Raw genomic sequence first — 23,222 nt, 5'->3', positions numbered from 1 at the left:
CTAATGAACATAAGTCATAGTCCTACTATGACTGAGTCCTCTCTTCCAAAGAGAAGTTGTGGCCACTATGTTCAAGCCCTAGAATCAGCCCTTAAGAGAGCAATCTCTCTACTTACCCCTGCTTCGGGGGAATGAGTGAATTCCATATTGCGTATTGAGTTTCCAACTCCCAAATCAGAAAAGTCTCCAAAAAGGTAAACATGTTGAGTTAGTAATCTGGCCAACTCACCCATACTAATCAAAGAACCACCCTAAAAAACAGGAGTTCCCAAAACACTCAGGATTGAGGTCATGTCACCTATGGTCGTTTAAGTGAGATGTAGATCTCCAGTATCAACGACGTTATATACAGAGTCTAGTCATCTTGTGGTCTGGTCTTATACAAACTTTTGGTATAGGACACCCCCACTCGCATGTCTCCACATGGATGGTTAGGATCTACCATCTATAGTAGTTTACAACACTTGCAAACCTCTACAAAGCAGACCATATCCGTAGTGTCACCAGGATTAGGTATCCTATCTTAATCCTTATACTATAGACCTATTTAGGTTATTACTTAAGGCATAATCCACTTGTATATCACATATACATGCTTAAGTTTACATTAGATAACCCTGGAACTTTGTTTATTGGATATGAGTAAATGCCAGAATGAAATAACTGATGGAACACGAGATATACGAGCGAAAATAGGACGTAATTACACTCTAATTGCTCTTAAATTAAAGAAAATAAGTATGCATCATGAAGGAAAAAACATTGAATTAAAAGTGTAGAGATGCTACCTTTGAAGCTCCCGTAAGCCGCTTCTCCTTGTTGAATCTTGATCCAAACTCTTTTGGACCACCACTAGAGTTGACCTACTATTCTCTGGACTCATAACCGAGTTGTGGGACCCCATGGATGAAGAGAACCGAGAGAGAGAAAAGAGATGAAAATAAGGAATGGAATTTTGAGTAGGTTTGAGTGTTTCCTTTTCTTTTCTTCACAAAGTTGTAATTTTCCAGCCCAAATATCAGAAAAGTAATTTTCAAAATGGCAAAAGTCTTTTAACTAAATTGAAGAGCCCAATTTATAGAAAAAAGGCGCATACAATTGCATGAAAAATCTTCACAAAAACCCAACACCTAGAATCCACTCACTTAGTGGGCTTAATGTCTCAACTATAAGCCAACATCTAGCCCACTATTTTGTTAGTGGAATTATCCAACAAAAGTTTGGTTTTTCCCGCTAACTATAGTCAAAGGGCAAAATAGTCATTTGGTCAAAGTCAAACTTTGACCAAAAAGTCAACATTTTGACTTTTAATGATTTTTTTCGTGTTGACTAATTTTGACCTCCCTAGCATGAATCCGCATTCATTTTCTCGAAATTCAAATCATATTTAAATATAAGGTCGGTCAAAGTTTTGACTTTTCAAAGTCAAAAGTCAACTCTTTGACTTTTTATAACTTTGACCATTTCCATCATTTTCGAGCTTCCGAATATGAACGTATTCATATTCTTGATATTTAAATCACATTTAAATATTAAAGCTGTATCTCTAAGCTAAAAAAGACCCGACCACTATATCACATATACTTGTCGATTTCTCTCTCTCTACCTAATTCGAACAATTCAAATTATTCTATCATACTGTTCTAAGTTTATTCCATATGAGCTAGTAGGGGAACCTAATGGACCTATAGATCATGGGCTCCAACGATTCAAGATTAGCTAGCTAAACTCTTTAGACGAAGCTAATCAACATTCGTTAACTAACGGGTCATTCCACTAAAGTCCTGTAGTTGCACTCTTCTCACTATAGATATATTTATGTCCATTTGATATAACCATGATGAGTAAGTTAATCCTTCACAGATTTTTCGTAATCTCGGCTGGGTCATAAAAACTGTTTTACCCTCAAGACTACATCTTGTTCCTTAAGTTCCACCGATCCTCTAATGAACAATTGGTTTAAGGTCCAACCTATAAACCGAATCCCTCTCGGGCCAAGGAGAGGGTGGGGCCCCTTGTTCAAGACCTGGATTCAGTACTAAAGGGAACAATCTATCTACTATCCCTATAACGGGTAGGAATGAATTCCGTCTTGCACCCTATGTTCCCAGCGATATTGAGCTGCCCTCACCTATGCAGATCTAAGAATAATTTTGAGTGAACAAGAGTTTATAGTTAGCTCAGGATTAAGATTAAGTTACCTGGGTCATCAATTAACGAAATAGTCAGTTTTATACATAAAACGGCATTTAGAACGTAAAAAATGACTATTCATGGTTCAGTCTTATGTAAACTCTTTACATAGAATACCCCCACTCACATATCTCTATATGAACGATTCAGGATCACATCGTTTGTACTATCTACAAGTGGGCCGCATCCATAGTGTCCCCAGAATAAGGCGCCCAACCTTATTTATATACTATAGACCATTTTGGCTATATATTTGAACTTGATTCACATTTATGTCACTACATAAAGTTCAAATTACATTAAATAGCCTCGGAACCTTAGTTTATTGGATTCAAGATTACAATTTCAATAACAACTTTATCGAAAAATAAAACAGAATATATTTATTAATTTACAAACTACGAGTTTTAGGACATAAAATCCAACAATAACGTTTATTTTATTCATAAAACAATGTGTATAATTACAAACAACGAGACTCCAGAAGAATTATGACATCAACAGTCCTCACTCAGTTCGTGAATCAAGTTGGACTCGAGTGGGTTCGAGGAGCTGTTGGTCGTTCGTTGTGTTCATAGTCGTGTTGTTGGAGTTTCTATTCGTTGCGTTCGAGTGCTGTCTTTGGACACATTGGGAGATTAATCGAGGGATTCGTGAAGAATGGTTGTTCGAAGGTATGCATCCTCTATCCCTTGTATCATCGTTTAGCATGCTGTAATTTTTGTAAATGCCTGACCTGTTAGTTTTGGCTTAGACTGTAATTGTTTTGTGTTCAATTCGAATAGAATTTGGAACATTCCCTTCTGCTGCTCATGAAAATCCTCGTGATTGATTTCCTTCAATACTAAATTTAAAATAGATGGAAAGTGTGGAGAATTATGTGTGAAGATTAAATTTAAGATTTATTGAATGTACATAAACTAAAATAAGATGAAACTTAAAGTACAGGAACCAATATTAATACTTTAAAAAGAAACAATGGACATCAATCAATTACCTTAGATGAATTAAGTTTAGGTTAGAAAATACTTTTGGTTTCGAAACTTTTGTGAAAGTAACAATTTAGTCATTAAATTTTAATTGATAACGATTGAGTTCATCTATTTTCAAATTTGAAACAATTTAGGCCCCATTTGGTAAGAATTTCGTTTTTGAAAATTAAGCCCATTTCGTCCATGTTTCTTACCATGATTTGCATCTTTCCGAAGTACAATAGTTGAATTCTTAACCAAAAGTTTTTTAAAAAGAAAATTTTTAAAAACTACTTTTTTTATCTTTCAATTTTTGGTTTGTTATTTTAACCCATTGGTAAAAGATTGATAACAAACTAATAATTTTGGAGATGGAAATAGTGTACACAAGCTTAATTTGCAAAAACAAAAAGACAAAAAATGAAATGGTTATCAAATGAGACCTTAGTTATTGAATTTTTATAAGTAACAATTAAGTTTCCATAGTTTGATTTAATCCATATTATGAAAATTATTAGAATTTCTCACACATATAGTAGAATAAAATGATCAAGAAATCAAATTTATTAATAAATTATAAAATCTATGATGAGATTTTTTTAAAAAAATAAAGAAAATTGTTAATAAATTAAAATAACATAATAAATTACCAAAAAAGAAAAAAAAGAAAAAAAAAGAAAAAAAAGAAAAAACATTCTTGCAAGTTGCAAATGCAACCTCATATATGCACGAAATGGCAAAATAGCAAAAGCCGAGGTTGATACCGACCTTTCATTTTTGGCTAAAAGTAAAAATCCTGTGCTTCAGTTCACATTTTGGTAATCGTACGATGCTCAGGATTTTATCACCTGCTTCATTCCCACCAAATCCCCTTCGCTCTGCCAACGATTAACGGCTCTGATTGCTCTTGATTTGCCTCATCTGTTGGGAATAAAATATCACGGACCATTTATCCAGGTAGGTGGCTTCTCAACCGCACGATTACATCACCGTATATCCATTTCTGTATCCTCGCGTCACACACGATCACATGTTTGTTCCTTTAGGTCACACAATTACTCTTTTTTTTTCTTTTATATATATATATACTATTAATGAGCTTTTATTGTGCTCGCCAGGCGTATTGATTATCTTTCAACCAAATGACATTAAAATAGGTCTTTTGAAAGTTTAGTACTTTAATATGAATAAACTAAAAACCCAATGAAGTAAAATAAACACTTTGAAATTTTATTTTATTTAAAAACAAAAAACTGGAATATTCTACATATTTGGGACCCGTTTAATAACATTATTGTTTTTTTATGTCTGATGATCATTAAGCACTCCATTATGGAGTCTTTTCAAGCCTCTATCAAGAAAAGTGAAAATACCAATAAACTCATTGTTTAAATTGAGAAATTTTGCTAAAAATGAAAAGGAGGAAGCAAGTGGTCTTTTGACTTCTTTAACATCCATGGGATATAAGGGCAATAGGAACATAAGAGAGTACATTATGGAAATGTCCAATCTTACACGTAAATTAATAATACTTGATATCGAGATAATTGAAAATTTAGTACATCTTGTACTTAACTCTCTTTCTACACAATTCACTCATTTAAGATGGGTATAATATTCAAAAGGATAAATAGAATATTAATGAGCTTATCACACAATGTGTGCAAGAAGAAGAGATGATTAAAAAAGAAAGGATAGAAAGTGCTCATTTGACAACTAACTCTCGTGATAAGAAGAAAAGGAAATCTATGGGTGTTGCAGAAGGGACATCCCAACAGAACAAGATAAAGAAATAGGTTGCTGAAAATCTTGTTTTTTTCTGTAAAAAGGAAAGTTGCTTCAAGAAAGATTGTCCCAAGTACGCCAACTGATGTGTAAAGAAGGGTAAACTTCTTACTTTGGTTTGTTCTGAAGTTAATTAAGCTTCTGTACCTACAGATACTTGGTGGGTAGATTATGGTGCTACTACTCACATAAGTATATCAATGCAGGGTTGCCTGTGGAGCTGGCCACCAATTGATGCTGAAAGATTCATCTATGTGGACGATGACAAAGCAATTTAAGTTGAAGCTATTGAGAATTTTAGATTATGTTTAAAAACTAGTTGTTATTTTGATTTGAATGAGACTTTTATTGTACCATCATTTAGACGAAATTTAGTTTCTGTTTCCAGTTTGGATAAATTTGGTTGTTCTTATTCTCTTGGATATAATAAAGTTAGTCTTTTTCAAGATTCCAAGCTCATTGGTACCGGTTCTTTAATTGATAATCTATATATGCTTGATTCTTATGCTTCATTTAACAGATCCTGTTATCTAATTCATGTGCTACAAAGCATAAATTAAATGAGAATTCCGCTATGTTATGGCAAGCATTTAGGTCACATCTCTATATAGAGAATTCAGAGACTTGTATCAGATGAAATTCTTGATTCCCTTGATTTAAGTAATTTCGACGCTTGTTTGGAATGTATTAAAGGAAAACAGACAAACATAAGAAAATTAGGTGCCAATAGATGCTCAAACGTCTTCGAACTAATACATACAGACATTTGTGGTCCAATCCTTATGTCTTCGTATAATGGACAACAATATTTTATTACGTTCATAGATGACTATTCAAGATATGAGTACCTATATTTAATTTATGAGAAGTCTCAATCTTTGGACGTTTTCAAGTGTGAGAATGTTAGACGTATTTAAATAATAATATGTTTAATTAAAATATGTGCTATGTATATGGATTAATAATTTATCACAATGAGTTATTTTATTAGATTAGACCATATTATGTGATCTAATTAATTAAGACCCTAAATTCCTAATTGAGTATGGACTTAATGGGTAGAAGCCAATTTCTAGTTAATTAGGGTTTAATGGGAACCCTAATTGAACTGGTATATAAGAAGACCTTAGGGCTATGGTCCCCAATAGACCAAACACAATGCACTCAGTCTTTCATGAATCTCATCTAGAGAGATATCCCACTAAGGGCCTTAAGTGTTTTGGTTGAGGAAGACAATAGTCACTTCAGAGTCATCATCAATCTTTCAATGGAATCCGATATATATATATTATTGACAATTTGGCATGAACGATCCTAGGATTTATCTATTCAATATAGATATTAAAGTAATTATGCTAACATGGAAATCTTCAACAAATAAGGAAAAAATATTTTCCAGATATAAATAGATTAGATGACCGTGATATCTTTGACAAGAGTGGAGACATGTTGCAATACAATTTGCAAAAAGACAAATCAGGCAACTCAACGGTAGAAACACTTACTTTTTAAAAGTAAAAAATCAAAAGTTGAAAATCATTTCACGAGACTTTAGACCGTAAAATAAGATTACGCGAGCCCAAATTTAAAGTTTTGAATTTGAGAATTGTGATAACAAAACAATAAGTTTGTAGATAAAGAAAGAAGCACAACAACACACTTCAAAGTCACACAAATCCACATCAAATATTCCCTTCAACAACCAACTCCAAATCATACAAAAAAAAAAAAAAAAATCACAGGTGAAGCATATAGAAAATTAAAAAATAAATAAAATTAAAAAGGATTTTTTTTTTTTAAAAAAGAAGACAAAACTAAAAATGAAACCCATTCGTAGTCTTTTTCAAGTGGTGGTACAGTGTAATAATACAACATTTGGCTACACAAAGTAAAGGTATAAATTTGAAGGCCATTATCTGTCAAATTGAATCAAACCATTTTTTGCATTTATAATTTTTGTCTTCTCTTGCTCTGCTTTTTCCATAATACCCTGCACCACCAAAATTCTCCACATTCTCATTCCAGTTATGAAGAACCACCAATCTCCGCCGCACAATTCCGGCAAACTTTCCCCTCAATTTGGGGATTCCGATCAATCTTACTGGTTCGACGACTCCACCATTCTCGACATCGATTACTTCGTCAAAACCCTAGCCGGAATCAAAGCCAAAGGCGTTCGAAGCGATTTAATCGGCTCTGTCATTACGCATTACGCTTCCAAATGGCTTCCAGATCTCTCCGACGAAACTCTCCATGATCATCAACAGAAGCACTCGAATTCGACGAATTTGACTAATTTTCAGGAATCGCCAGAGAGTGTAACGAATTCATGGATGAAGAAGAGATTCTTCGTTGAGACGTTGGTTGGAGTTTTGCCGCCGGAGAGGGATTTGATTCCGTGTAATTTTCTGTTGAGGTTACTTCGGACGGCGAATATGGTGGGAGTGGAGCAGCCGTATAAGGCGGAGTTGGAGAAGAGGATTACGTGGCAATTGGATCAAGCGTCATTGAAAGAGGTGATGATTCCGTCGTTTAGTCACACGTGTGGCACGGTTTTGGATGTGGAGTTAGTGATTAGGCTTGTTAAGAGGTTTGTGAGTTTGGAAGACGGCGTTAGGAGCGGCGCCGCCCTGGTTAAGGTGGCGAAATTGGTGGATTGTTACCTTGCGGAGGCGGCGATGGATTCCAATTTGGGATTGCCGGAGTTTATGGATCTCGCGGGTGCGTTACCGACCCATGCTCGAGCCTCCGATGATGGATTGTACCGAGCCATTGATACGTATCTCAAAGTAAGGATTCTTTCTCCTCCCTTTTTGCATGCTTTTTTCATTTTTGCAATGTGGTCCCTTTGTTTTTTTCCTTTTCTTTTTAATCCTTTTTAAATCACAATATTACGCTAAATAATTTTATTGAAATATTAGGGTAGTTTTGTACTGAAATATGTTCATAAGGTATTAATTAATAATTTTCTTAAATAAGGTACATGCGTACTAAAATAGAAGTTTATAGGAAATAAATTTATCCAAAATTGATAGTTTCCTAGTAACATTTTTTTTTTTGAAAAACGAATAAAACCCTTTTATTTCAAACATGGTCATCTAAAGATTTTAAAAACATTTACCTCTAAACCATTTGAATTTTATGTTTAATAAAAAATTAGTTGATTTATTAAGTATGAGTCTAAGTTTTACGTGTAATAGCATCTCAATACTTTTATTCATGTGTAATTAGATACGTAATTTTTTTTAAAAAAATTTGAAAGTACGAAACAAATTTTAATTTTAAAAATTCAAAAATAAAATGAATAAAAAATTCAAAGTTTAAAATCTAAATTTGTAATTTAACTAAAATAAATAAAAAGATAAAAATAGAAAAAATATCTGGTTTGTGAATTTTAGTTGTAGTTTCTATTTGGTTCTTAAGTTTAAAAATATTTAATATATTCTTGTGTTTTTAAATTTCAATTTCAATTTGATTCCTAAGTTTTTAAAATATTACATTTTTAATTTTTGAGTTTTGAATTTTGTTTCAATTTTTTTTTGTTTAGATTTCAAGATTTCATTATTTTTAACTTTTATTTTTTACTAAATATTCATATTCAATCAAACAATATTAATTAAAATTAATTAGTTTTTACTATTAATTTAAATTAATTAATTGAAAGTTAATGTAAAAATGAAAGTGGGATAAGGATAAAAATGTAAAATACTAAAATTTAAAGACAAAATAAAAACAAAACACAACAGTCAAACTTAAAACTATATCATTTTAAAGGCTTTTTTTTTTTAAAAAAAAAAAAGTTAAAAGAACTAGATAGAAATAAACTTAAAATTTAGGGTTAAAATATTATATTTTGAAACCTAAATATTAAATAAATATCTAAGAACCAAAAATATAGTTTTGTGTAAAAAAGAAAAAATAGGTTTTTAAAATAGAAGTGGTAGAAAAAGAAAAAGAAAAAGAAAAAGAAAAAGAAAAAAGAAGTGTTATCTAAATAGAAAGTTGAGGAGGTGAAGAGAGAGGACGTGGGTTCCACACACTTACAATATCTCTTTGTCTCATTAATCTTTGGTCTCAATATTACTCACCACTGTGGGCAGAAACAGAAAATTTAAAAAGTACCATCCTTATTTTCTTTTTTCTTTTTTTTGTTTTTTTTTTTCCTCAGGCTCATGTGCCCTAAGATTCCAAATAACCATTTCCAACTTATGATTCTACCAATATATTTCATTCAACTACTTTACACATTATATCACTTACCAAAACATTCAAAACTTTAATCTTCATCTTCAACAAATTAAAAAGAAAAAGCCTATGGTGTCTATTTTCTTTTTCAAAAAAAAATTCCATAATCTATGATTAAATGAAATATTCAAGTTTGAAAAACATATTCTAGTGGACAATAAAATTTATGAACAATCGTTGTGTCGAACAAATTGATTTTTGTGACGTGGAATTACCTCTATCTTGAAAGTAATTTGACATGATCTCGATGCTAAATTGTTTCTTGTTGATTGCTCTTCAAAGTTAACATAACACCGGTTTTAAAGGCACATTCATCGGATAATATATGAAATCAAGTGAAAACTTTGCTCGTTAAAAAAAAGGATAAAGATAAATGAAAACAAAAACTATTCAATAAGCACATGAGACTGGTTTTAAATAATCCAAAAGAACCAATTTTTTAGATCTATATTTTTTTAAAAAAATGTTTTTAGAACTGAAATTAAATAAAAGAAAACGTTTTTAGATCCAAAATTAAATTCAAGAAACATTTTCAAATCTAAATTAAACTAAAAATGCATTTTTAAATCTGGAGAATTAAATACTTACAAATTTTTCAATGTAAGAAAAAAGCAAAAGATATTTATTTATTATTATTATTATTTATGACAAGTCATTCTCAACCATCTATTACTTTTTCTCACATTTTGAGTGTCAAGAGATTAATAATCTCTCCTTAGGCTATAACTTGCTAACAGTATTTTTTTTTTCTTTTTTCTTGGTAAGACTTAGTTAAATGGTTAAAAAATTTATCTATTACTTTTTCTCACATTTTGAGTGTCTAAGATATTAATAATCTCTCCTTACAACACAAGCAAAATAATTATTTTTCAGCATTAGTTAAATGGTTAACAAATTTATCTTTTTATTTCTTTTAAGTTGCAAAATTCAAAACCTCACCCTAGATTTGTTGCACTTAAAGAATTCAATAAAGCATGAAAATAAGATTAGGGTTTAGATTAAAAGAAGAGAAGTCTACATATACACAAACAAATTGTAAAATTGGGTCTTAAATGATTGATTTTTGGTTAAGAGTAAGTAATTAGGTTTGATATATATGTTAATTAATAAAGTAATGAATAATAATATATATTATGGGGGTGGGTTTATAGGCACATCCGATTGTATCAAAGCAAGAAAGAAAGAGTATATGCAAACTAATGGACAGCCGAAAGCTATCAACAGAAGCCTCACTCCACGCAGCCCAAAACGAGCGTCTCCCGGTCCGAGCTGTTATCCAAGTCCTTTTCTCGGAGCAGACCAAACTCAACTACCGTCACCTCGAATGGAGTGGTTCGATGGGTGGTGGAGGAGGACGAAGCCCCTCCGCCGCCCTCGACCACCTACCAACCAGGTGCCAGTCCAAGAGAGAAATCACGGCCCAACAAATGGAAATCAAGAGGCTGAAGGACACCGTTGTGAGGCTCCAAAACCAATGCAATTTAATGCAGGCTCAAATGGAGAGGCTGTCCGAAAAGAAGAGGGGGAGTTTTTTTAAGTGGAGGAAATTTGGGTTTAAGAATAATGTTGGGGACTTGGAGAAGCTTGATGGCGGCGGCGAAGAAGTGGAGGCGGAGGGGTTAGGGAGGCAGACACCGGTGGACATTAAAACTAAGTTGGTCAAACGTAGGACTCCTACTAAGACATGGAGGAAATCTGTGTCTTGAAAATGTTTTTAATTCCTTTTTTAATTATATGTTTCTAATGATTATTTCTAATCTAACTTTAGGTTTGTTTGAAATACATTTTTTTAAGTGTTTAATTTAAAAAAATATGTTTTTTTTTTTTATAAAAAAATTGGAAGGTTTCTCCTTTCTCTCATTTCATTTTTGGAAATTTTAATGGATTAGATTTTTCTTTTCTGATTAAAATATCATTTTGCTCTTTGTATTTTGAAAATTGTTTAACTTTAGTTCATGTACTTTTAATTATCCAATTTTAGTTAACTCTTCAATTTAGTTCCAATGCTAGTTTCTTGTCGATTTCTTTAAAAAAAAGTTGTTATTTAATATAGCATTTTCCCACAAATTTTAAAAACATATTAACATATTCTATTTCCTTGCATGAAAATTATTGTTTAATCAATTTCGTTAAAAATTAACTTGGATGGACTAAATTTAAGATTTATTGAACGCATAAGGACTAAAATTGGACAATGGAAAGTACAATGACTAAAATCGAACAACTTCAAAGTATGAGTGTCATGGCCAACGTCCTTGAAAAAAGATGATTTTAAAAGAAAATAAAAAAGTCACCACCAACTCTTAATGGCGTGATTGGACACCGAAGTAAAATAAATAAATTTTAATTAAAAAAACAATAAAAATGGTCTACGGAAACTAGAGTTCGAGAGTCGTTTGAGTATGGGGAAGGTGTTAGCACCCCACAATATCGATTTAAAAAACGGTGACCAAATTTTAAATATTGAACGAAAATTATGTTTTTAAAAAATTTATTTCGGAAAAAAAGTTTTAAAACAAATGTCTTATTTTCCCTACTCCCAATGTTTGAAATAATGATCAAATAAAATAAGTGGATAGATTCCATTGGTTAGACTATATTAGAATTGAGGAAAACATTCCTCACCACAAGAATATAAGAAATTATTACGATTTCTCAAAATTCACCATAGGAATAGCCTTTTAATAAAGGATTTTTTTAAAACATTAATTAAATTCATTTTTTCTTGAGATCAAATCTTGGACTCCTAAAGATGTGTTCCCTTAGTTCAAGAATTCTAGGGAATTAGACTCCTAAATTTTCTAGACTCTATCATAGAAATTTTTTAAAGAAAAACGGTCTTAAAAACGAGTTATTAGAGAAAAATTGATTAGGAAATCTTTTGAAATAATAGATTAATTTTTAAATATTTAAAAGTACCCGAAAAATGTAATTTAAAGAAAAAAATTTAAATGACTTAAAAAGATTTGAAAATATTTAAAAAAATTTGAGAGCTCCTAATTAGAAAGATTTTAAAATTTCGAGAAATTTTAATTAGAAACCAAATAAGATTTAATGTAGACATTATGGGTCTGTTTGATAAAATTCCTGTTTTTAGTTTCCTGTTTATTGTTTCCTCTTTTTTGAGAACAAGAAACACATTACAAGAAATTACCTCTTTTTCGATGCCTAAAATCGCTAGGAAATGGTAGAAAACATGTCGGAAGATCCACTTCCGACGACGTACCAGTCGTCGGGAGTAGGGTTGGGAGAAGTTCGTCGGAAGTAGAACTCCCGACGCCCTATATTAATCGTCGGGAGTTTTTTCAAACTCCTGACGCCCTTCTTACTTCGTTGGAAGATGGGCTCTCTCTCGACGACCGATGTTTTGACGGTTGTTTTAGGCGTCGGGAAAGTCCCTTTTTCTTGTAGTGATAGGAATATGTTTGATAACTATTCATTTTTCTTGTTTCTTGAAAAAAAGAAACAAGAATAAAAGCTTGTTTGATAATTTTTTCTTGTTTCTTGTTTCTTGTATTTCTTTTCCCTTACATTTTTTCATATTTTATAGTTTAAATATAATATAATTATATAAAATAAAATAATATATAGCATGCATTAAAATATAAAAAATAATTATTAAATATTTAAAATATTGAATACACATAAATCCCGATGTAAAATTAATATCAATAATACAATTGTTTCTATCATTCGTATGTTGCTAAAATTTGATTTACAATATTATTTCTCACTAAGTCATTTGTTTTAAATTCTAAATGATGTAGACTCAAATCTAACTCAATTATATTATTATGTAAATATCGTGGTTGTAAAAATATTAAAATGAACCTAAATGAATGTCTTAGTAAACAAATTTTATATCATTGTAAAATTATAATTGGTTTCGTATGTAAAAAAAAAAAAATAACACACACACATATATATAAATTTAAAAAATAAAAATAAAAATGCATATTGCAAAATTTAAAATTTAAAATTCAAAAAATATTTATATATACATATTGAAAAGGGGAATTATTTTAAATGACAAAACTGCTCATAAGTAGTTACTCTTCCAGTGACCGTCCTGGTTGCAATGGATACATTTTCCCTTGTCAACTCTCACTGGTTGTCTTCTCCTTGGAGGGGTAGTTTGTGGGTTAGCAGGTGCATTCCTCTTACCACCCTTTTTCTTCTTCCATTTACTGTGCCAGGGGAAGAAGGTGCAGACTTAGTTCCAGAGATCGAACCTTTGTGGAACTTTTTAGATGATGAAACAACATTTGCTTTACCCTTCTTCTCCTTGCCTTTCAACAAGGATTGAAAATTCTTCAGCTCGTTGAGCAGAATAGTAAGGTTGTAGTCAATCCTGTTTAGAACAGCATTGCTACGAAAATGAAGGAAACTATCTGGTAAAGATTCTAGAATTATGCTAACCTGGCTGGCCTCATTGATGCTCAACCCGTTCATTTTAGCCACGTTGAAGTGGATCATCATGTTGAGAATGTGTTCCCGAAAAGATGACCCATCTTGCATCTATGAATTGAAGATATACTTGAGAGTGTCGAGTCTAATCTGTGTGGACGGTTGTCCGAACATTCCCCGCAGGGACTCCATGATCTCACGTGTAATGACCATGGACTCATGCTTCTTGGCCAAGACTTCGTTAAGGCTGGCCAAGATGTACGCTCGGGCCTTCTCGTTCGCCCTATTCCATCGCTCATATGCTTCCCAAACATTTCAAGGAGTACTAGAAGCTGGAATGGGAGGACACTCCTCCATCCGGACGAATCGGAGATCATTGATGATTAAAATCATGTTAATTGTATTTTTCCAACTAGCGTAGTTCTCGCTAGTTAGTTTATCGGTGGAAAGTAAGCTTAGAGTTGCAGTAGCCATAATAAAATTGCTGAAACAGAACAAACTTAATTAAGTCTACTTGCATTAAATCACTTCTAGAAAACCAATCAAGTTTTAGCAAAATAGTCTAGTGTACCCTAAGTTACATATATTTTGCAATGATGCTTTAGTGAGACAAGACATAATTCATCATAGGGGATCAAGTTCCCTTTCATTGAAATGAGACATTCTCAACCATTAGACAGAAACAACTCCTTGTAGTTGAATCTAATAGTCACCATTATTCGGTCTAGAATTTGTTAACATCCTTAAAAATTCTGTATAAGTGTAACCCTCTCATTTTAGATCCTAGAATCCCGCCCTAATGAGCCAACCTTAGGAAAAAGTCGATTAGGACAAGAGACTAAAGCAACCTTATCCATTTCTGGAGATTAAATAAAGAGTTATGCAAAACTTCCATCCTTTAGGGAGATATCCACGATGCCACAAAGCGATGCACAAAACTTTATCCAACCTAATGAGAGAGATCGAGGAATATGTTGTCACACGTCCTGCTCCCACTTATTATGCACATTCTCTCCATTCACCTTGGTATTAACCTACCCAAATGCCATCCGTAAGGGGACACCCATGGTGCTCGAGGTTGAGGATAGATCTCACGGTGTGAACTTTTAGGGAGATACATGTAGAGGTTAAAGTGAAGTATCATATACTCCATTTTCCTCCCACTAAGTGTTCTACCTAGGGTTCATTAACTTAGAAAATCCGATTACTAATTTTAACTAAGTGATTTGTTTAATTTTCTAAAAAACAACACTTGATTTTGATGATTAAAAAAACTTTGATTCAAGTCTTATTAAACTCTTTAACATACTTTTATCAAATTTGCATGCATATAATAAATCTATCTAATTCATCTTCTAGGTAGGTTCCTAGGTAGAGGTGCGACGTTTTCATTGACTTAAGTATCCTAGCCTAGCCAGAACCAACCTTAGATAAAAGGCCCCTTATAGATATATTTGTTACATATTTAATCTTTTATTAAGAATCAATTTAATCCTATTAAATCAATTTAAAAGATTAAACTTAGATTTCTAATCTTATTAGAAATGTGATCTTAGGTCCACCTCAATCAAATTTTAAAACACTTTATCAAATGATTAAAGCCTAAGGTTTGTATGCAACTCTTTATTATTGATTTTAATTCTAGTTTCATTTATTATAACACTAATAAGAAATGAAACAATTAAAATCAACCAACATTGCAAGCTAGACATACAAAAGTTATTTATAACAATTTTAAATTAACCTAACGTAGTGTCATACTTCATGCAATGTTCATTCATTACTAATATATAACTTTTATATAATCAAGTAATGAACTAAGCTATAGCATACATTCCATACAAACATTCAACCTTATATTATAATATTTATAATATAAATGATGCATGGTAATACTATAATGCAGGCATACATATATTATAACTCTTATATTATATGATGCTTGAGCATGCTTTATGTAATTTAAATCATACATACTAATATATTATGACACTTATAATATAAAATGATGCATGAAAATAAATCCATAACCTATGGTGGGTTTTAAAACTATATGACATACATTATGGCATATATAATAAATATACATCACATGTATATTTAACTAAATTTGATGGACCGGGATAGATAATCTCAAAAATAAAAAATTAAATGGCTAAACTATTACAAAAGAAGAGCCCACCGGTTCGAAACAAGTGAACCGGGTCTTGAACCACTTGCCTCGAACTGCTTGATGCGTGGTTAATGCGATGAAATAATGGTGTATATTGCGATGGTGGAGTATGCGTTGTGCATGCAAGTTTTCCTAGCAAAACCCAAGTATAAATTCTACTAGGTTGTCTGGTAAGCCCAGGGTTGAACACAGGGACTATGGAGACAATATGCAATGGTGATTTCTGAAAACTTTGCGGTGACGAATAAAACAATGCGTTTGTTTGTATGTTTGTTTAAGGTATAGATTCTATGCGGCGGATTTGAGAAAAGAGTTAATAAAACGAAAGTTACAATGAGTAGGTAGGGGAACGGGTTGAGAAGGGATTTAGCTAACACTTCCTAAGATTGTATTTACGTTATGCGATCATGATACACACATACAACAACAAGACATCTCTCAATGCAAATGCTATAGCTCTTAGTTTTAGATCGCATGCGATGTATGCGATGATGTCTATAGGACTTATGTCTAAGCCTCTATTCTTGTCTATGCGACGATGAATGACACACACATACACAAGGGGACCACATACTACCATAACCTATTTCTAAGGTGCATGCGATGCATGTTAGAAAACAGAACTTATCTCTAAGTCTCTATCTCTTGCTTATGCGGATCTAATCTTGCTTTCTCAAGTCTAGTTTCTAACCTAGTTCTCTCAAGTCTAGGTTCTTTCTTTAAACTCTCTTTCGAGTAGCTCTAAAAGAGTGATGGACGCATACATAAGGCAAGATGATCGCATGCAGTTAAGATCTTATGTCATGCTAACTAAGTACTTCTCAACCCATCCGGAAGTTTAGTTACTCATGCGTAATGTAAAGGGAGTGAACAGATATAGAGATGCAGGTTCCATTCTATAAATGAAATAAAAATACAGAATGACAATGGGAAATAAAGATAGGGAGCCTGGTAGCAATTTCTTGTTTCCCAAGGTTTTTACACTGTTTCTCTACTCTCCTCAAAGAATATTCTTGCTTTCGCAAAAGTCGTCCCTCTCTCTGTTCTCAACGCTTCCCGGCACTCTCTCGAGCTGACCAGGAATGATCTTCCAGCGTCTTCTCTCTTCTCTCGCCTCCGTCTTCTAAGTGTAAGAAAACTATGAACAAAGGCTAACTATCTTCTGTATGGTGAACTCTCTATATGGCTCAGCTGGAATAGTACTGAACCGAACTTCTTTAACGAAGGTGGCCTTTGGTATTTATAGAGCTTCATGGTGAAGAGTTTTTTCTCTCAAATGATTGCACTGATGGGATGTCATTAATTCTCTATCTGATATGTCGAATAATTGTCACGAAAATTTGAGTGTACTTGCTACAGTGTGTCGTTAACAGCTTGTTAACTAAATTCGGATTCGACCGTCATCAGGTTTCTGTCCCATCGTGATTTATTAAGCTTTAACCTTGATGCGCCAGCTCTATGCAGTCACCTTCTCGAGCAAATATTCGCGAACGCATACAATCGCATAGTCTTGCGATCGTAATCTTTTAATGCGTTCAGACGCTGAATTCCTTGGATCACAGATCTGCTTTGCGCCAACGCATTTTCCTGCACAAAATACATAAATTAGCTTCTTTAATGCGATGGACGCATGCGATTGCAATATTCTAAACTTAATGCTTTTGGACACGATTTTATATATTTTTACTGTCACAATCCTGCATTGTTTTATATCTTTGTGTTGTAATAACGTGCATTTCTATCCGTTATCACATCCCCAAATTTAAAACAATGCTTGTCCTCAAGCATAAACTAAAGATTTTCTCTAGAAAGTCAGCCACATTTTTTTTTTCCCTTAGATTTCTCGAGGTGCCTTATTCAAATCCTATGTACCAAAATCTCCTTAATTCCTATACAAGTCTTTTCTTAAAATATTTCTAAAATTTAGGGACCGCAAATTTAACCTTTAAAAAGAATTTACTTGTCTCCAGAGCATCACATGATTTATTTCATAAAACTTTTTCAGCTGGGTGTTTTCAAATGATTTTATCCTTGCGTAGTTTAGATATTCTTTCTATGACCTTGCGCTGATCCAAGTGTCTAGCCTTCGTTTTGGCTTGCCCCCACGGGTGTTATGCAAGCATCCAACTACGAGCAAGGTGCTTTTTCTCAGACTAAACTCATGCCCATTTGGCAGCGGAGTTGCGATCATTTTATTTATGCATTGATCACGATTCCTACCTTCGTTTTAGCTTGTCCTCACGGGTGTCATACGGACATCCAACTACGAGTAGGATCCGACCACAACATTATGATATTATTTTTTTAGATGTTTAAAAATAGTAAGGTTGAAAATAAATATCGCACCCCCGAATTTAAACGCAGCAATGGAAGATTAAAAGAATTCATGCGATGCTCTTAGGAGATTTCGTAAAAGTCAGTTTGAAAGAAAACTTGTGGACCACTAACTTCTAGAAATATTTCATGAGTTGACTGTCCTAAAATTAAATTGACTCTAGTGCATGTGATGAAAAATAGAGGCATGCGTTTCATCATTGAAATCATAATTGGCAAAGAAAAACAATGCGGTGACTTACTAAATTAATCAATGTTTTTTAATGATTGTGCCGATTAAAGAGAATGCGATGATAAAATTATCAAAGGTAAAATGAAATGCGAGAGTGCAAAATTTGGAATAAACAAAGTCAAGGAAAGATACAACCCCCAAATTTGCTCTGTCGCCCGCATTATTTGTGATCGCATCCTTCTTTGCGGCGAGCCGATTCTTCGATTACGGTGGCTGAATAAACTAGTTGCGTCTGTCGGTTATCGTGTAGCTCCCCTGCAATCGTTCACCATGATAGTTGCAAAAAAATATTGAGAGGGTCAAATAAAAGACAGAGTTAATTTTTTTTTAGAGAAATGCAAAGGATAAAGAAATGATAATGACTATAAAAAGGTAGAATTAAGTTCATGAATCGAAGGTTTCAAAGGATACTTCACAAAAATTGCATCCCTGATGAATTTGAATCGCATGATTGTAAAGGGACTGCCCACTTTTTCTTTAGTTAGACTTCCTCAGGTACGCGGAGGTGTTCTCGCGATGCAAGTCTTCTCCGTGATATATTTTGACTCTTTGCCCGTTGACTTTGAATGCGTTGGTCCCATCCTCATTGGATAACTCAACCGCTCCATGCGGGAATACCTCTCTAATTATAAAGGGTTCGGACCAGTGTGACTTTAATTTACCAGGAAAGAGTCGTAGCCGCGAATTGAATAATAAGACCTTTTGTCTGACTTGGAGATTCTTCTCGCATAATTATTTGTCATGCCAACGTTTTGTGCGCTCTTTGTAGATTTTGGCATTCTCGTATGCGTGATTTCTCCATTCATCAAGCTCAACCAACTGATGTTTCCTTCCTTCCCCTGCGACCTTTAAGTCAAAATTAAGCTTTTTCACTACCTATAGTGCTTTATGCTCCAGCTCAAGCGGTAAATGACATGCTTTTCTGAACACCAGCGCATACAAGGACATGCCTATAGGTGTCTTATAGGTGGTCCTGTATGCCCACAAGGCATTATCTAGCTTCATTGCCCAATCTTTGCGTGAAGGTTTCACCACCTTCTCTAATATCAGCTTTATTTCCCTGTTGGACACTTCAACTTGATCATTTGTTTGTGGATGGTATGCGGTGGCCACCTTATGAAGGATGTTATACTTGAGCAGCAGTTTGTTGATGATGTGACTAACAAAGTGAGAGCCTTCATCACTTATTATGGCACGTGGAGTGCCAAAACGAGTGAAAATATTCCTTCTTAAGAACTTGGAGACTATCGCCGCATCGCTTGCGATGCATGATATGGCTTCTACCCATTTGAAAACGTATCGACGGCTAATAAAATGTATTTGTGACCATTCGATGGTGGGAATGGTCCCATGAAGTCTATGCCTCAGATGTCGAATAATTCCAATTCCAAGATGATATTCATAGGCATCACATTCTTCCATGAAATGTTTCCCGTGCATTGGCACCGGTTACATTTCATTGCATAGTCTCTTGTGTCCTTGAATAATGTTGGCAAAAAAAAACCCACTTTGTAACACCTTTGCTATTGTGCGTTGGCCTCCAAAGTGTCCTCCATATGCGAAGTCATGGCATTGTGAGAGTATGCGCTGGTGAGCAGCATCTAGTACGCATAGGCACAAAATCTGGTCTGATCCCCTCTTATAAAGATTTGGCTCATCCCAATAATATGATTTGCATTCTGTCTGAGCCACCTTTTTCGGTGGGCTGTATAGTTTTCAGGAAATTGTTCACAAACCAGAAAATTGACCATGTCCGCATACCATGGTAATTCTTCAATTTTAAATAGTTTCTCATCTGGGAAAGTTGCGTTCACCTTTGACTGGTTGCGGTCGACTTCTGGATTTTCTAATCTTGACAAATGGTCTGCAACCTGGTTCTCCATCCCCCTGCGATCAATGATTTCTATGTTGAATTCTTGGAGAAGGAGAACCCATCGAATCAATCTCGGCTTTGCATCTTTCTTTGTCATTAAGTATTTTATCGCCGAGTGGTCAGTGTGAACGATTACTTTGGTTCACAGTAAGTAAGCTCTGAATTTTGACAGTGTAAATATCACTGCAAGCAATTCTTTTTCTGTGCTCGTGTAATTTGTTTGAGCAGGGTTCAATGTTTTACTCGCATATGCGATGGGGTGCAGCATTGTTTTCTTCTTTTGCGCTAGCACCACCCCCATCGCATAACCGCTTACGTCGCACATTAGTTCAAAAGGTTGTGTCCAGTCCTGTGCGATCAACACAGGTGCGATTATTAATGCGTTCTTCAGTATCCTGAATGCGTTGAGGCATTGGTCATCAAAGTCAAACGCTCTTTCTGCCTCCAGCAACGCACTCAATGGTCGTGCAATCTTTGAAAATTCTTTCACAAAACGTCGATAAAAGCTAGCATGTCCTAAGAAGCTCCTGATAGCCTTCACATTTGCTGGAGGTGGAAGCTTTTCAATCGCTTCAATCTTTGTCTTATCCACCACCAGCCCGTCTTTGGAGACTTTGTGCTCAAGCACAATATCTTTCTTCACCATGAACTGACATTTTTCCTAGTTTAGCACAAGGTTCGTCTCTTCACATCTCTTCAGTATCTTCGGCCATACACAGAGAAGTCGTCCATGAAAATTTCTACAGAATCTTCAAGATACTCAGAAAAGATGGCCATCATACACATCTGAAAACTGCTCGGCGCATTGCATAGGCTGAACGGTATGCGTCGAAACGCAAATGTTCCATAGGGGCAGGTGAATGTGGTTTTCTCTTGATCTTCAGAAGCAATCATGATTTGTATAGCCAACATATCCATCCAAGAAGCAGTAGTAATCATTTCTAGCTAGGCGGTTTAGCATCTGGTCGATAAAAGGCAAAGGAAAATGATCATTCTTTGTCGCCGCATTTAGTTTGTGGTAGTCCATGCAAATCCGCAAGCCAGTAATAGTCCTCATCGGTATTAGTTCCTTATTTGCATTTGGGACTACCGTCATCCCTTCTTTCTTCGATACACATTGCATGGAGCTGACCCATGTGCTGTCGGTGATTGGATAGATAATCCCTGCGTCCAACCACTTGATTATTTCCTTCTTCACGACTTCCTTCATTGCAGGGTTGAGTCTGCGTTGATGTTCGATCGATCCTTTTTTATTGTCCTCGAGACGAATCCTGTGCATGCAATATGTGGTGCTAATTCCTCTAATGTCTGCTAGCGTCCAACCAATTTCTTTTATGTACTTTTTCAGGATGCTCAACAACACATTCTCTTGATCTTCTTGAAGTGCAGAGGAAATTATTACTGGTAGCGTTTCATTCTGCCCTAGAAAAGCATACTTCAGGTGGTTTAGAAGGGTTTTCAACTCTACTATCGGTGGTTATTCCAAGGATAGTTTTGGTGTTTTTCTTTCTTCATTCATTGTCAACTTTTCTTCTTTGGTTGTTGTTTCTGTGATCGCATTGCAGGCTACTATGGATTCGGTCGCATCCTCATCTTCATTTTCATCTTCAAACTTTTCTTTTTCATTCAAACTAGATCATCATCGGACTCAGTAAGGTCTTCTTCTTCCAGATATTTCATGGCTCTGATAATATCAAACCTGAGCTTTTGTCCGTTCACGCTCAGTTTGATCTCTCCTTTGTACACATAAATCTGAGCGCGACCAGTGGATAAAAATCATCGTCCCAAGATGATGTGTACATCCTTGTCCGCTTCATAATCAAGGATGATAAAGTCTGCCGGTAAGATAAATTTGTCAATAATGACCAGGACATCCTTCACTTTCCCTTCTGGATGAACAAGGGATCTGTCAGCTAATTAGAGAGTCACCGTCATGGGCGCTAGATGCCCTACATTCAGCTGTTTAAAAATTGAGAGGGTCATTAAGTTGATGCTGGCCCCGAGATCGCAAAGCGCTTGACCAATATATAACCCTCCAATTAAGCAAGGTATTGTGAAACTCCTAGAGTCGTGCATTTTAGGTGGAATAATGGTTTTTGCTCTTTGCATTAATGCCACCGTGGCGAACTTGCCAGTGCCTCTTTTCTTCGTCACCATGTCCTTCAGAAACTTCGCATGCTTTGACATATGTTCAATCGCTTCAGTGAAAGAGATGTTGATAGGCAACTGTTTCAACATGTCCATAAAGCGTTGATACTGCACTTCATCATTTTTCTTATTTTTAAGTCTCAGGGGGAATGGTGGCAGCTGTATTTTCACGGTTCCCTGTTCTTTCGACTTCGAAGTGGACGCAATCTCCGGTTCCATCGTCTCTTGTTCTTCTATTTCTTCTTGAGTCAACGGGGTCTGTGGTTCCATCACAATTAGAGCAATCCTACTCGGCTCCTTCTTCTCCTCCGCCATTGTCTTTTCGCTTCGCAACGTCACAACTTGACATTGCTCCTTTCCCGTACTCCCTAGGTTGCGCGGGAGCTCCGTTGAACTCGGCAGTGCCCCTTGCGATCTACTCTTGAGTTCACCCGTAATTTGTCCTATCTGAATTTCAAGATTACAGATAGACATCGCTTGATTCTGAAGTACTGTTTCATTCTTTTCAATATACTGCTTCAGTAAACTCTCCAATGATGAAGATTGCGGTGCCTGCGAACTACTAGCTTGATTTTGTGTTTGACCGTTTGTTCACGAGAAAAATCCTGGTAGCCCTTTTTTTTGCGCCATTGGTTGAAAATTTTGTTGTTGATTTTTCCACGCGAAGTTAGGGAGATTTCTGCACCCATGGTTGTAAGTATTGAAAAAAGGATTATTCTTCACGAAATAGACAGACTGTGGGTTCCTCAGACACTCTTCCATTAGATGGCCTTCATTGTAAGTAGCATAACTTGCGCTCGTTTGGTAGATTGCGTTGACCTGCCCCTATGCGTTCTGGGGCTGTTGATTGCGATTTCTTGG

General features: G+C 34.6%; 1 protein-coding gene across 1 annotated transcript; it reads left to right on the top strand.

The window, feature by feature from the left end:
• The first annotated feature begins 6,794 nt into the window (after window positions 1-6,794).
• LOC120085409 (Phototropic-responsive NPH3 family protein) lies at window positions 6,795-11,121 on the top strand. Its single transcript, XM_039041370.2, has 2 exons — window positions 6,795-7,738; window positions 10,346-11,121. The coding sequence occupies exons 1-2, from the start codon at window positions 6,977-6,979 to the stop codon at window positions 10,898-10,900; spliced, it is 1,317 nt and encodes a 438-aa protein (XP_038897298.2). The 5' UTR covers window positions 6,795-6,976; the 3' UTR covers window positions 10,901-11,121.
• Window positions 11,122-23,222: the final 12,101 nt, after the last annotated feature.

This window comes from Benincasa hispida, chromosome 9, assembly GCF_027475165.1.
Source record: "Benincasa hispida cultivar pf3 chromosome 9, pf3_genome.v1.1, whole genome shotgun sequence".
Classification (NCBI taxonomy): Eukaryota; Viridiplantae; Streptophyta; class Magnoliopsida; order Cucurbitales; family Cucurbitaceae; genus Benincasa; species Benincasa hispida.
Note: the sequence above shows the minus strand (reverse complement) of the source record. Positions and strands in the feature narration are given on the sequence as shown.